The sequence below is a fragment of the Fusarium coffeatum genome (genome assembly GCF_003316985.1).
Source record: "Fusarium coffeatum strain FIESC_28 chromosome Unknown BRIP53273_contig_180, whole genome shotgun sequence".
In the NCBI taxonomy this organism is placed as follows: Eukaryota; Fungi; Ascomycota; class Sordariomycetes; order Hypocreales; family Nectriaceae; genus Fusarium; species Fusarium coffeatum.
In genome coordinates, this window is record NW_022157973.1 from 30,310 (window position 1) to 45,849 (window position 15,540).

General features: G+C 49.2%; 3 protein-coding genes across 3 annotated transcripts; 1 reads left to right on the plus strand and 2 right to left on the minus strand.

The window, feature by feature from the left end:
- Positions 1-7,234: 7,234 nt before the first annotated feature.
- On the plus strand, positions 7,235-9,276 carry FIESC28_08006 (uncharacterized protein; the record flags this gene model as incomplete). Its single annotated transcript, XM_031162145.1, has 3 exons — positions 7,235-7,940; positions 7,996-9,161; positions 9,211-9,276. 3 exons carry the CDS (start codon positions 7,235-7,237, stop codon positions 9,274-9,276), a joined length of 1,938 nt encoding a protein of 645 aa, XP_031013768.1.
- Positions 9,277-10,072: 796 nt separating this feature from the next.
- On the minus strand, positions 10,073-12,107 carry FIESC28_08007 (uncharacterized protein; the record flags this gene model as incomplete). Its single annotated transcript, XM_031162146.1, has 2 exons — positions 10,073-10,406; positions 10,456-12,107. The coding sequence occupies 2 exons, from the start codon at positions 12,105-12,107 to the stop codon at positions 10,073-10,075; spliced, it is 1,986 nt and encodes a 661-aa protein (XP_031013769.1).
- Positions 12,108-12,846: 739 nt separating this feature from the next.
- FIESC28_08008 (uncharacterized protein) lies at positions 12,847-15,300 on the minus strand (the record flags this gene model as incomplete). The annotated part of the gene is made up of 1 exon (XM_031162147.1): positions 12,847-15,300. One exon carries the CDS (start codon positions 15,298-15,300, stop codon positions 12,847-12,849), a length of 2,454 nt encoding a protein of 817 aa, XP_031013770.1.
- Positions 15,301-15,540: the final 240 nt, after the last annotated feature.

Consider the following 15,540-nt stretch of genomic DNA (forward strand, 5'->3'; position numbering starts at 1 on the left):
ATCATAACCGGTGTCTCTTCTCTCTACTCGAGCTCCAGCAAGGGATAAATCCGCTGTCGTTCGGAAATGAGGTGACAACAAAAGTGTGCACCCTCGATACGCAAGCAACCAACACAATGCATATTATTTCACATGCGCCACCGCGGCGTACAGTAGAAGAATGGTACTGGCGATGGATATCTGATGCACGATTCGAAGGGGGTGGGGGAGCAGGAGCAGCAAGCAAGCAAGGAGTTAATACGAAGAAACATAACTCGACCAACACCAAATAGCCACCAACAACCTATTTGAGACTCTATACAACCATGTCATCGATTGCAATGCTATCTGCCAGACCCAAACTCGAACGGAGAGTATGGCTCAAGCTGCCAGCGACCGTCATACCACACCCGGCATTTGGCATATCCCTCAATGTCTTTGTTTTCGCAGATAATGGCGGCATTTTGGGCTTATTCGTCCCAGAGTAACGAACTGAATCCGAATTATTGACCCCACGGATCTATCGAGGAAAGACGGCCTGCTGCAGCCAACAGGGTCAAGATGTGTGAAAGTTGGGCCGGAGGAACCTTTGGACACGCTAGATCTTGGCAAACCAGGATACAACTCGGCAGTCTTGTGCCTTCAGTAGGTATTCCAACTGTCATGACAAGCACAAACTTACAGTCCGTCATGTTCCCTGCCTGCCAGCGTCAAGAACGCGACTACTGTGCGTGCAATGATCGCCAGTGATGTTATCTTTGTAGTCACAGGTTGAGTGTTTTACCCACAGGGGTAGTATTCAGACCCGCAGCACGGAATAATTCTTCCAATCCAAAGTTCGTTTCGACTTTATCGTGCTGATCAATCATTGGATCGCTCAACAGGAGTGACTCGACCATCCCAGGTTTGGTTTCTGCAGGCTCGCGGGCTCGTTCTCGCGTTGGCGTCGCTCATGAAGAATATTCGCACAATACGACACAGAATGGACACCCTTGTAATTGTCTGAAGTTTGACCAATGCCCCTGGTCAGTGGAATGAGGTGAGAATATCCACCGTCCGAATTGACTCTCCGCTTCCCCGCGCTTTCGCGTGCATCAGGAGCTGCAGAGTCATTATCTCGACGTCGTAGCCAACACAGCGGTGTGCATTTGGAAACAAGAAGTGCAGTAATATAGACCTGACTATTACCTGCGCGGCCATGGATTTGCAACCAGAGGCGCTAAAACCACAACAGCATTGTCTTTAGGTCCTCAACTATCTGATGTGATAGCTTTGGATCACGGAGAACAAAGCCCCCTGTTCCAACAAATATTTAGCCAATCACAGCTGCTAAACGGGCTGTGTTCATCACAACTTGACCAAGACAGACCTCGGAAAAGCTGACTATTCGCATCATAGACAAAATATCTTGATCGGCTCAAGCCTGATCGGGCTATCTTCCAAGCTATGTTATTCTGGCACCCTAAGCTTTTGTCTCGTGTTGTCTTTCTGCCGTCCCCTACCGCGGTTTAAAAGGGTGGTACTGCAGTTTACCCACCTAGGTACTTGAGACTCTCGATGGCCTGACGAATGTGAAAGAAGAAGAGAAGGATTTGACCCGAAATCGATGAGGTTATAGCAGAGAGAGGCAGCTGAGAAAAATATTCTGCATAGGATTGTTGGCCACGAGCTCAGCGATGATCTGCTAGCATACAGTATTGTAGGTAGTGGACGAAAATAGGAACATCGGCATTCGTCGAGCCAATCATTTCTGTTGATACATAGTACTTCAACGTTATGCCGTTTGCCGTCCATTCAGTAGTCGAAGCTTGTTGGGTGGACTACCTAACAGCACGGCGACGTGACAATACGATAAGTTTGGGGTTTCCCATTTCATCAGACTGACTAGGTACCTTGCCAGGCGTTGATTATCTTGATAAACCTGTAGATGTTTCATACCTGGATGCATGCATGTTGTAGCCTGAAAACCGGTCCTCTGCGAGTAACTTCAAGTGACCCTCATGATGATCAAGCCCCTGTATTGAGCAAGGCGACAGTGGTCTCAGGGTTGGGTGAGGCCGCCAATTTATGGGTCTTCGTATACATCCGCCACAGAGAGGATTCGAGCGAGACGCGCGCCAGCCTCAACTCTTATGCCAGTATTCGTAAAGAGCAGGGGTATATCAAGGTCAGCAAGTCCCATCGTGTATTTGTATGCTCAACAGATGCTATCGCATGTCTCGCTAGGTAAGTTCTGTAAGTCCTGGTGTTTGCTCAAGCGCTATGATGTTCCAAACGCTCTAAGCGGACCGAAGGTATGTGAGCTCGGGTCAATAATCCAATATTAGGTTCTGAGCTATGGCACAGCCGCGGACGGCGGGCGAGTGACACGAGACAATGGTCTTAGCGTGTTAGACGCGGCGTCAATGGATTCTGTCTCGTCTAAGGTGTCTGAACAACCACACCCTGGTAAAAGCCCTGATCTGACTCCGGAGTACCGTCTCTGATTGGTTGCTGGGGCGAGAAGGCGCATGTACACGTCCCGACACCCATCCGCCGATATGCGGTGGACGGTAGGTTAACGGCCTGGTTGGGCAACGTTCGCTTTTTGTAGCCGGTGTCGCTCAGAAGTACCCGTAGCTTTAGGGTAGTCCAGGCGTTGGGCATACAATATACCTGGATAAACGAGCTTTGGATAATCTCTGATTTGAGACTCAGAAGTTAGATGATGTTGATGGATCGTTGTGAAAAAAATGGATCGATACAACAGGCTCTTGATTTGTGCCTTCCTCCACCTCCGTTAGGAAAAGCTAAAAGGTAGGTGCACTACACTACTGGTCCAGTGCCGCGGCAAGAGCGAGTGGGGACGCTGATGGCTCTCCACCCAACTGTACCGCAGGGAAGGGGCCGGCGAAGGCTCAAAGCTAACTGCAAATGTACTAGTGCGACATCCAATTCAGGTTGGCAGTTCGTCGTTGTTTAAGACAGCACCAGAACTAAGAAAAGCAGGTGCGAACACTCCCAACCTATTATCGCTGGTTGAAGAGCCGGAGCGGACGAGAGTTTGGAATAAATGCATTAATTGATAAGTCTGCTAATGAGAAACAAGCCCTGAACAGTTGGTCTTGGCGAGCAACCAACATGGATAGGTAGAGAAGACCTATTACGGATATTACAGCACTTGTATCCTAGGCAGGTGCTTCTTCTACCTGGGTACTAGATGCATGGTGCGGTTGCGAAAGTGACAACGATATTAATAGTTCACTTTGCCACCTCCATTTGGAGAAGGTAGTAGTCGACTTGGAGACGTCTCTTGTTGACCTAAAGACATTGTTTCAGAGCAGTAATGGTGGTCGATTCCAGTAAAATTTGACAGCCGGGTACTAAGGTACAGTACTGTAGGTTGTTGCCAATACCTTAGTACCGAAATTGCACCCCTAAGAAGAAATGAGATGCGCTAGAATGGCTGGCTGGTAGGTATTGATTGTGTCATATGAAGGATCCTTCGGCTAAGATGGTTTAGAGTCGCGCGACTACCATAGTACGTCTCGGCAGGCGTCAGTTACAGGCGTCCAACAGGGAGACGGAGTTTTGCATGTCGCCGCTCTCTCTACTCTGACAGTGACACTGATCCCTCTGAGGGCGGGCAAGGGTCGCTTATTGGATCCGGTATCATTACCCCAATGGCGATCGTGGTGCGGGTACTGTACACGTTGGAGGTCGCGGGTTATTACCGCTCCAGGTTGAGGACAAGATTTTGTCTGATCATGTCTCATGAATCGTATGTGCAGTCAAGTGAAGTGATATCAGCGATCGACTGGCTGTGCCTGGAGTTTCTTGATTAGAACATAACATGAAAGAGTTGGCAAAGACGCCGACGCCGACGGTGGCGGTTGGTGGGTGGTAGGTACTGTAGGTAATATTGATGACGATGAAGCAAGCAGAAAGCAACAAGAAAAGCTTGTGAAAGGCGCCTCTCCAACCCCGGGTGGAGAGTTTTTGCCAAGATCAGTAGATTTACATATCGTCAGTGATTGATATGCAGCGGATGGATGTTCGCGGCACAGTTTTCCGAGGGTCACTGTCGCGCGTGAGATAGACGAGATGACTCAGATAATTGAAACGACCAACAACTACCTGATTACAGTACCTATTCAAGGCCGACAGGCTATCTAAATTAGTTTTCCTCAGATCAGAACATTGCAGTCAGTTGATGAAACCTTGAATTCGAGCTTTCTCTCTTTGCCAGCTGACAACACTTGGGTATCGTCGCCTAAGACGACCTCAACTCGACATCAATTGTTATCATATTAACACTTACATAGTATACACATGCCATACCATGCTGTGCTGTGCTATTCTATGCCATACTTTTGCTTGACTTCCAGCCTGAAGACCGCGGCAGAGCAGTGTAGCACGGTCCGTGATCCGCACTTGAGGCGGGCTGGCTAAAGAGACGCCCGGTGTTTTGATCGAAGCTCCCCCTGTAAGTTCTCGACTCGACAGACTCTCGCATTCTGGGCGGTCGAGGGAGCCCCGTCGTTAAACTACCACTATCTAGGGACCGCTCAGCCATGGGCCGCGCGACTGGCTACAAGTAGAGGCGCCCAGTGAGGGTTGGCCGCGCCAGAGCGACCAAGAATGTGGGAGAGCGCAAGGTAGCGCCAGAGCAGAGTCTTTCGATGAGGGGGAGACTCACAAGCGAGACGCCAGCGTCAGCACCAGAACCAGTTACAGTAAGGAGCGAGAGGGAGCATACATGGAGCATGTATGTATCCGTAGAAATACCTAGTAACGGACAGATTCCGCCCTTTCCAATAGGTACCAATGCTTAAATGGGCCTTCTCCAGCACTGGAAACACTCTGTTCCATCGATGGGATCCGTTATAGAGACTCTCCATCTTGACCGCTAATGACCGACCGTCTATGCGATTTATTCCCTTGAACATGCGTCGGGAAATGACGTGATATAACCGATCACAGCTGGTGATAGTCATCTAGTGCTACAGATGTGGCAAAGCCTTCAGTCAAGCATTGCGGTGCAGTAGGTACGGATACAGACAGTACAGTCAGTATTGGGTGAGGTTGTGGTTGATAACTTGATGAGATGTTGCTCAGACCCTTGAGGCAGCAGAGCAAGGCAGGGTCATGCTTTGCAGCCTTGGGTACGCACTTTACTTTAGACTGCAATTCAAGCAGGTACCCTGGGGTTGCGTGAAGGTACCTGTCGACTCGGAGGTACCGCACCTCGTAGCCGAGTGACGCCGTGTGAAGCGCCACGCCGCCGCGACTTCGGAGGCTTGAGTTGACATGAGTTGCGACCTCGAAGACATTGCTTTTAGGTAGCAAACTCTCGGAGCTGTTGTTGCAAGGTGCCTGTCATTTGTTCATCCGTTCGTTGTCTGATCCTGTGACAAGAATACTACAACAGCCAATCTTTAGCTCAACCGCCCGCTCCTTGCTAACTGCGTTGTAGCTCTTACAAGACATACCTATGGTTTGGAGCACGACACTAGCTCGCCCCGTCAACTCACGCGCATAGCAATGAAGAGCTAGCTTAGCTTTAATTCAAGGGCACTGCTGGCACTTGAAGTATGGCTACGACCGACCACCACCCACGTCTATTATCACAAGTTGCCTTGCCTTGCCTGGCAAGGACACCAGAAACAGAAACGGAACCAACAACACCAACCGCGCGCCCCGTCCGCTTGCCTGCAGCACCCTACCCACCTTTCTTTGTGTCCGTTTCCAAATCCAAGGGTCCCCTGGCCCCCAAGCTCTTGATCTATACACTCACCCCTCCCTTGTTGACCAAGTCGAGGGTGAGGATTACAAGTCAGTACAACGCTATTCTATTTCGAAGTCTCTCAAACTCACATCGAAATCCGTACCTCACATCATTTCACTCATGACTGGATGTTCTGCTTCGTCGTTGAACTGATTTGGATGGTCGTCAAGCTGAAACAATTTGAGCGCTTCTGGTGTTACTCGAACATATTGTCCGTCTACCTAATCGGTAGACTGAGTAGTAAGTAGAGCAATGCTTGTTAATCTGTATTCGTGGTACCGTTATCTGCTTGTCTCCAACTGTGATGTCGTTCATTCACTGCCTCTCGCTCTTTAGCTTTACCTTAGCCTGTTGACCCGATCTCACTCCGGTCTTGAGTCTTCCTTCCTCGTACCTGCTTGCCCTCAGGACCCTTGCTGGGGCTCTCTCACATCCATATCCATTCTCTCCTTCTTCGGGCTCTTCTGTCCCGTCCCTCTCCTGCCTTGCGTTTGTTCGTCTGTTCGTTCGCTGGTCCCTTCCTTCCCGACACGCCCTCACTTCATCTTGCATCTCACTCTAAATCTCGATCCTTCGTCTTCTTTCTTCTTCCCCTTCATCCTCATCCTTCCTCCTACCCTCCACCAGAAGAGACCCCCCCTCCCTCTCCCCGTCCCGCCAGCCTAGAATTGATCTGAGCTCCCCGCCGCGAACACCCCCAGCCAATTTTTTTTTTCGCCGATTATTACAGACGCAGTTTGACTTAATCGCGCGTCAAAACCTTTCGACGCCCCAAGCGCGGCGACTCTCGTCATTTCCAAACTACAACCACCCGTTTTTTCGTTACTCAACGGGCAATTGTGCTCTCAACCCGATTATCTCACCTTGGCCTTTTGTACACGAGCGCGCATCTTTAACAGGCTTTCAGGCTATTTGTTCAGTTGACTTACATTCGTTCTTTACCTCGGCCTTGAGTGCCAAGTGAAATCACAACTTCAGTCTAGTTCTACGGAACAAATCGCGAGACATCAGTCTGGTTACTGTCTTGTATCCTGAGATCGAGCATCACAACGCCTCTTCTCCTCTCCTCTCTTATATCATATCATTTTATTGGCAATTAGGGGTATTGGCTTTGCCTCTTTGTCATCACTCATTGTTTAAACGGAATCTCGGCCAATAACGCTCTGGATTCAAACCGTTGGTTGTATTATAAGACGACGGACCGACTTTCGTTAAATCAATCATCATCGACTGCAGTTCAGCTGGGCTCAACTCATAACACAGTGTCGCCACCTCCTCTTGGCTTGGATAAAGCTTCATATCTACCAGTTTGGCCGAAAGCATCTTTGAGTCAGTCGTAGATCTATAGCCACGCATCACAGCTACCATCGGATCTATCGGAGTGAGCTTGCCAGCCTCAGGGCCTAATCGCGTTTCCCTGACGCCTGACGCACCACTCAGTCTCTTATATACACGCACGCCACTGTTCGCCATACTCAGCGGCTCACCATGGCATCTTTTACAGCCCTCAATGGGGGCTCGCCCCGGACTTCAGATCCGCCTGCTGTAACCATCGAAAAAATCTCGTCTATAGAGGAACGCGCACACAACGCAACCGCGTCTCAACCTCCGCCCACACCGGAATTGTCATCAACCCAGGCCCCAGTTCAAAGTGCGGAAAGGCCATCTTTCCAATCACCTGGCTATCCCGACGTAGAAGGCTCTCATAAGAGAAAGCGGTCTGATTCTGTCGAGATACGGCGAGAACAGGTTGTACATGCAAATACGCCGGATTCCGCCCACCCGCATCACGAACCCCGTGAGGTTTACGAGACACCATCAAGAGATTACCGTCCATATGGCGACGAGCATCGAGACAGGGATTCTTGGTATTCACATCAAGCACGCGATGAGCGTAGCTATGACTCTCAACAAAATTCTGCCACCACCCCCCATGGTCAAACAGAAGAGCAAATTGGCGATGCACTTCGCAGAGCTACCGGCCAGTTCGACCATGGCGACTACTCCAATGCCAGCCCAGATGCTGACGATCATTCCATTATATATGGAGGCCAGTACACATCTGATCAGAGACGTGATGGACTTCTGCAGCACGATTCTAAGAAACGAAAGAGGAATTTCAGCAACCGTACCAAGACAGGGTGCCTTACTTGCCGCAAGCGTAAGAAGAAATGCGATGAGCAGAAGCCCGAGTGTAAGCTGCCTTGGGTTATGTCTGTTGTCGATTCATGTCACTAACACTTTCCTAGGTGGAAACTGTCTTCGTGGTAGCTTTGTCTGTGCGGGCTATCCTCCTCAACGTGGACCAGGATGGCAGAAGCCTGATAACAAATCCGCAGCAGTTCCTCTCGAATCCAAGGACCCGACATATGTTCCGCCAGGAGCATACGGAATGCCTCAGCAAAGTCCGTATGGAAACCAGCCGGTGAAGCGTGAACCCCTGCCACCCTACCGAGGCCAGGCCCTTCGAATAGACCCCCCACAAGGCCGCCCTCTGGTGACCGATGACGACCGGCCAACAGCATCAACATTGCCCAGCGCGTCTGTTGCGAGCCCAGAAAATAAACTCTCTGCCTTGCCCTATACTCCCGCCAACGTATTCCCAACTCCCGTCAGCGCAAATCCTCAACCACCACCACCACCATTTGGAGAAAGAATGGCTAAAGAATATCAACGCGTGCCTCCGTTGCATGACCTGAGCAGAACAGAACCAGACTCTACTCACCTTGGGAACCAGCTTCCGCAGATCAACATTCTGCATCCAACACGGACCAATAGCCCTGCTCCCCCTCCACCCGCGCCGACATCCAACGCCCAAGTAGCTGCTCAATTGGCACTGTCCCATTCGCAGTTTCCGAGACGGACCCAAAAGGAGGAGATGCTGTCAGGGCGCCATTTCTACCCTTTCGACAAGGAGCTCTGTCTGGAACGTGAGCGTTGCTCCGCCGCTTGCTGGAGATTCAACAACCTCAACGGTATATCTCCCGAGGAGCGTGCTCGTTTGTTCCTTGAGATTTTGCAGCCCCGCGACCCTGTTCGAGTTTCCCCTACTGAAGCCTCTCCAATCACCAACGTGGGCCGCGTGGGAAGAAATGTCGCTGTTGAGACACCTTTTGTTTGCGATTATGGCTACAATATCACCATTGGTCATCATGTTGCCATTGGGCGCAACTGTACAATCAACGACGTGTGTGAAGTAAAGGTCGGCGATAACTGCGTGATTGGACCAAACGTCAGTATCTTCACGGCAGGGCTACCTGTCAACCCTAAGAAACGCCAGGGAAGTCAAGGTCCTCAGGTAGGCAAACCGATCACCATTGAACAGGACTGCTGGATTGGTGGAGGTGCCATAATCCTTCCCGGAAGGACAATTGGCAAGGGTAGCACTGTCGGTGCTGGATCGATTGTCACCAAGGTATGGCTTGCAAAACTCTGTCCGGGCATTATATTAACATATGGTTTAGGATGTCCCCCCTTTTACGATTGTAGCTGGAAACCCCGCAAGAGTCTTACGTGGCATCGCCTCTTAATATTGATATATTACGTTGCCGTTTTCCTTCTCATCTTCGTAACACGATACCTTGGTGTGTTTATGTTGACTTTTCTTGGCCCGAGGAGTTCACATATGTTCATATATGCTTGACAATAATGGTCAGATTCTAGCGTTGGGAAACCCACAGCGATGGGCCCTCTCGCTGTATCTCTATTTGGTCTGGTTTTGTTTATTTTACGTTTGTGGTTTTTGTTGATTTCAGCGGACTCCCGCTGACTGGCATGGGTTATGAAAGTGGCGAAAAGCAATTCTTAATGGAGGCGGTACGAGATTTACTGTGTTGGATTATTGGAGGTAGAAAACCTCATGTGATGAGATAAAAGGATGGATGAATGTGATGAATCAGGATGGTGGCATATTTGGTTGCTGTATTGTGTTACATGTGCTACGACTTATGAGCGATAAACAAAGCGAAGCGGAAGCGGAAGCGGAAACCTGCAGGAAGATATCCATTAACGTTATTAATTATTAGCATGGCGGACACATTTTGTTCAACTTTGTGTACTTTTCTGATACTTGTTTACCTGATATGGAACCTGATATGCGGCAAATAACCCCATCTCAAGGGGCTTCAGCTGATTGTGGCTATGGGCGATGCGACCTGGTTCTGACCACTCGCGACGACAACAAATACACGGCCTGGAAGTCTCTTCAGTTAGACTCGTTGCCAGAGTAATGGAAGGATGGAAGTCTGCATCTGCGGCCTTGTATGCAGCCCTAGAGTTGGCTGATTGATGCCTTACTGCGTGTTAGTGGGTGGCTCGAGGAAAGGTCTACACCGATAAACTGACCCAGTCGAAGCCCTCGGTAGGCCCGAAAATGGTATTCAGAGGAAGGAACTCTTCGTAATCTCCAGAAAAGTTCATATCTGGCATAGTAAAGTCGGAAATCTCACTGCATACAGTCGATTCGGTATAGGGATATGTTATGCTGACCAGACCTTGAGCTCCTAAACTGGACATCGTGCCTAGCGGCATGGCAACTCGATCCAAAGTCGAGCGAATAACCTTGGATCCATATAGTGCATCCTTGGAGTGTACGCCGCGCTGCTGCCAGGCCTCGTGAGCACGCTCCAGTATCCGTACATGTTGCAACTTGACTTGTTGGCTGTCTGTTTGTTAGCAATGCTCACAGACAAATACAACAATGGCCATACGCTATATCGGTCGACTCCAGAAGATCTAGACAAAGGATCATGGCCGCAACTAAAAAGTCATGTAATGTGAGACTTGAGAGCAAAAATCGATCCTTGTACATGCGTCCCCCATCTTGAATCTCATGCTCAAACTCGAGGTGAATCTCAGCGACTCGAATAGCCGCGGCGCGGCAGAGTTCACGGGACCTTCGATAACGTTCCTGGTTTCTATTGGCACAAAGATATGGGCGATGAAGTATGCAAATGGTTTTGAGGTACGATACTTCTATGATGAGTCGGTGCATGATGGTGTAGCCGGGCACATCCCACGGAGTGGAGGCAATAGGGCGTATACAGAAGCATTCAGGCACGGTATTGTGATATGCTTCTAACTCAGCCTGAAGTACCAAAGTCTCCTCATACGGCGGTGACTCAACACGGAGGACATGCCGGAGGACACGTCTTAAGAGGCGGCAGAGGTGGGATTTGATCTGCCACGCGAGCATTGGTGTAGGTTCAGTCGGAGGTCGAGATTCAGGCACGTCAGTGTCTTCATCAAAGTCGTTGTCTGATAGATTCCTAGGGTGCCCAGCATCGCATACTTCCTGATATACCATAGGAGGCATTCCAAGCTGAAACGAGAAGAGCAAATCAGAAGTCTGAACCATGAACCACGTCCTTCGGCGCATTTCAGCCTCGAAAGGGGTGATAGTAGTTGACACTCTGGCGGCGTCAAGATGATAGCCCCTGCGTTGCGCCAAGCGAACCGCAAGTGAGTAGAAAGACCATATAGTAGCATCTGAGTCCTCCTTGGTCACATTGCGCGAATGAGCATACATCATGAGCGCCTCGACAGAATATGCCTTGGCTTTGAGGTATTCTCCAGTGACAAGACATTGAGCCGAGCGTTGTATATAGAACTTAGGACCCTGTACAGATTCGAGATGACGGTTCTGCACTCTCGAAATCATGGCACCGAGACCGAGCACCGAAAACATTATACTCAACCATAGTAAGTTAGGCTCATGAGAGGCACTCCATAAAAGCTCATAGCGCCTCCAAAAATGCCGCTCGTGGATGAACGGAATGGCGAGGAACTTTGAGTTGAAGTAAGTCCTGACAAGGACATCTGCATCTTGACGAGAGGGCAAACTACTTCGAATATCGATGATTGTGATAGGACATATTCCTCCGATTGCAATGTCCGGTGCAACAGGTTGAAACTCAGACTCGTCATGGTGGTCAGGCTCATCTGGAGTATCAAGAACACTTTGAATATCATTGATGCTCTTGAATACAGCCTCCCATGATGTCTCTCCATGATACGCAGCATCAGAGCCTTCTTCCATTCCCAGAGATGAGTGTCCACTTAGACTCGTTCCTGTGCTTATATTGGTAGGCACACTGGAGGTTTTTGATGCCGCCGCGAGACGCATCACGATTTCTTCCAGCTTGGCCACTTTGAGCTGCATATCTTGCTTTCCTCCCGGAAACCCCGCATCTCCATAGATACAGATATTTGGATCGCCTCGCTTAAGGCAGGCGCCGCATGAGGGTTTTGCTCGGTCACACTTGGATTTGCGCTTCTGACATGCGGTGCAGGAGACAGGCTTTCGATTCCGTGTGACTTTGTGAGTGTCGGTGGCTCTGAAAACGCCAGTAAGATGCTTCATATTGGACTCGGTCATGACTCATTCATTGATTGGCCCGGTGATTATCTCAAGAATCACGAGTCTGAACGGTGTTTTTGGAATCGTCAATGATTGATGGCAGCGGCAACGTGAACTCGGCTGTTTAGTCACAACAAAGTTTGCTCGCAGTGGTATATAACTTTTGTTCGATATGAAAGAACAAAATTGAAAGATATGCGTGTATTAGACCTTTATGGGCTTTATCCGGTGATGATCGAGTGAGCGTTATTTGTGAGGTTTCTTAGTTGGGCGGAGATAACCTAAAGCGACCACATAACTCCACTCAATGAGAGCTGGCGTGGAATCGAGGCGAGCTTCATCGGATACAGGTAGTTCAGGGCCGAGAGAAGCTGGAAAACAAGAGAGAAGGCCACGAGCCTTAGGTATGGATAGTATAAAACATCTCAAAAGCCCGTCGTCGAGGAGAGATTCGGTTATTAAGTTGTTTAGAGTCGGCTTATTGAATGGCTCTCGGCCATGGAAATTCCTTAGACCACCTGCATATAGACACGTTTTTGGGATATGAATTAGTCAAATGATATATAACAGTTATACAATCCGAACTCCTCATTCGCTGTCGTGCGTGGTCTCTCATATTTATATCCAAAATTCCAGACATCATATGTCAACTCTATGATACATCATTGATGCTATATCGCAGCGATCGCCGTTCCGCTGCTTAGCCCATACCCATCTCATCCATTCCTGTCATGTTATACATTTATTGTAACTGGTGCTCTTCCAGCCTCTTCCTGTTCTCATCAATAATCTTTTCCATCATTTCCAGTGCCCGAGTTTGATCTTTTAACTTGGCAAAGGCTTTAAATGTATGCATATCTGGTTTGTATCCAGCAGCCTCAAGGTCTTGTAGTGCGTCAACCGTTCGAGACAGGTCCTGCATCGCAGCGTAGCCTTTGACAAGCGTGTTCCAAGTAATGGCATTGGGTTCCAAATTGTTTTCACGCAACGCTTGTCGGACTTGCTCTGCCAACATTGTCTCTCTTCGCATGAGAAGCCCATGAAGGAGAATACTGAAAGTGAACAAATTTGGTGCTGGGTGAACAGGAAAGTTTTCGCTCAAAATTCCTTGCTTGCCTTCCTCTGAAGGCTTGGCGATTAATGAGTCGCGAAGCATATCGCCAAAGACTTGTAGTGCTGGACGAAGGAGGACCTTTCGCTCCAGCATGACCAGAATCAGTGTGTCATGGATGATGCTTCCCTGTTCCTTGACTAGCTGTTGGGCTAAGTTCAGCTCAGTACCACGCTCTTCTAGACGGGATTTGAACCAGGTATAGAAAGACATCAAGTCGTAAGGCCGGTGGATTGTCTTGATGTATCCTCGCATCATAATTGCCAGCGTCTGCGTATTTGGTTTCCGTAAGGGGCCATCATTGCTATCAAAGAACTCATTCACGACAGGAACGATGGTGCTCTTGAAGTTCCAATGTCTTTGCGGACCCCACCTGAACTTTTCAGTGCCGTCCATGTTGTCTTGACTGAGAAGCAAGGGCAAAGTGTCGGGCAACAGCCACTGTAAAGGCTCCAGATCAAATCTTTTGGCGTAGACACGAAGCATAGGCCCAAACAAGGGTACCACATACGGTGCTGGATATCTTTTATCGCGGCTTTCCATCTCCGCAAAGTAAAAGATAGAATGGAGCGTATTGTTGAGTACATCAACAAGTGGTACCTTTGCTGCTCGAGCAACATCGAGGGCACGCTGTATGTTGAACGCTTTGAGGCTGTTTTTGGCACCCTTGAATACAGTGGTGTAGCACCGACGGTCAAGCTGAGCGCCGTTCTCCGCCAGCAATAGCGGAAGCCGAACAGCTTCATCGATGTCACCTTGCAAACATAGAGACTCGATCAAAGCCGTGAAGCTGACCAGGTTCGGAGAAAAGCCGCGTTCTAGAAAATATTCCATGGCACGCTGAGGTGAAAAGGAATCCTCCGACTCGGACCATGTGTGTTGTGGTCTTGGTTTAGTATGTAATAGCGTAGTGATAACACTCGCAATGGATGGTGAGTTCAGGTCGTGATTTTCTTCCGCAATACTGCGCAGAATCTGGAAAGCCTGTTCTTTGTGCGTATGGCTACGTCCAAGTTTACAGGCGAACTTCAGGAGTGTATTTCGATGTAGCTTGATTTCCGATCGTTGCAGAATCTGGAAAACCTCTGCTGTTTGCTCGACTGGCAACTTTGTAGCAACGAGACCTAAGGTGCTCTGACGTAGAGGAACATGACCAGAGGGTACGTCCGCTATCATCTTGGCGAAGAGTTCGAGCACCTCATCGGCCTTCGTGACACGGTCATGCATGACTTTGGTGTCCTTGAGATTCAAGGTCGAGATACAAAACTCAGCTACACCGGCCATCGCGTAACCGGGCGGAAGAGGATCTAAGGTAGCCTCGAGGACTTGGATGGCCTTTTCTGGACGTGCATAGAGGGTTGATAGCATAACGCCTGGCCATTTTTCCTTTCGTACTTCAACGTCCAGTTCGTTCCAGGTCTTCTCCATCTCCGAGACATTTTCCAGTTCGAACAGGAACTGCCCATCGTCTCGCCAGGAAAATGATTTCGGTTTAGTTTGGGCTGTAATTGCATCCAAGTTTGCATGCCAGGAGTTGAATTGCTTTTTCACAGTAACCAACTCATCGCCTGAGTATTGGTGGCGCAGATAGCCCCATTGATCGTACTTTTCCCTTTGCCTCTTTTCTCTTTCTTTTGCCTTTTGACGATATTCGGCAGCTTTTCGAATAGATTCCGGGTCCCGAGTCGGTCTTTGCTGATAAAAATGTGCGTCCGGCAATGTCTTTGAGGGGCCTTTGCTTCTTGTCTTTGATATTCGTCTATCTTTATGTTCCCGAAAGCTGCGCTGATCTTGGTTACTCCTCCATTGCGAACCAGAACTCGCTCGAGAGCCCTGCGTATCTTCGGCTGTACTGGTATCGGGTGAATTCGTAGTTGTTTTACGAAGCCGTAGTTGTGATAATATTTGAGTACCTTCTTCCGCATATGTTGAGCGTGCTTCACTATGGTATGGTCGATTCAGTATTGAGCGGTTCCTCGTTGTGTTCTGTCGTAAAGCGAGAGTTGCAGTCCTTCGTGTCCATGTCTGTGCCGTCACAGAGGACTCGAGCCTTGTGCAGGCACGGAGCATGAGAGCCGCTGGCATATCCTCCGGGTCGGCGTTAATTCCAGGTCAGACGCCTGCATAATGATCGCTAAGTGAATAGCGGTCTCGTCGCCGTCTCTCGTTGGGGCTGAAATTTGAGGTGGGTTAATGTTCTTGGTTGTAGAAAATCCAAATCTCTGCCCGCCCAAGTCGCTCATATGAACTGCCTCTATAAATTTTAGCTCAATTCTTAGGTAGTACCTACGGACCTCTAAAGCACGACCCCTGCCGACTGTTTTT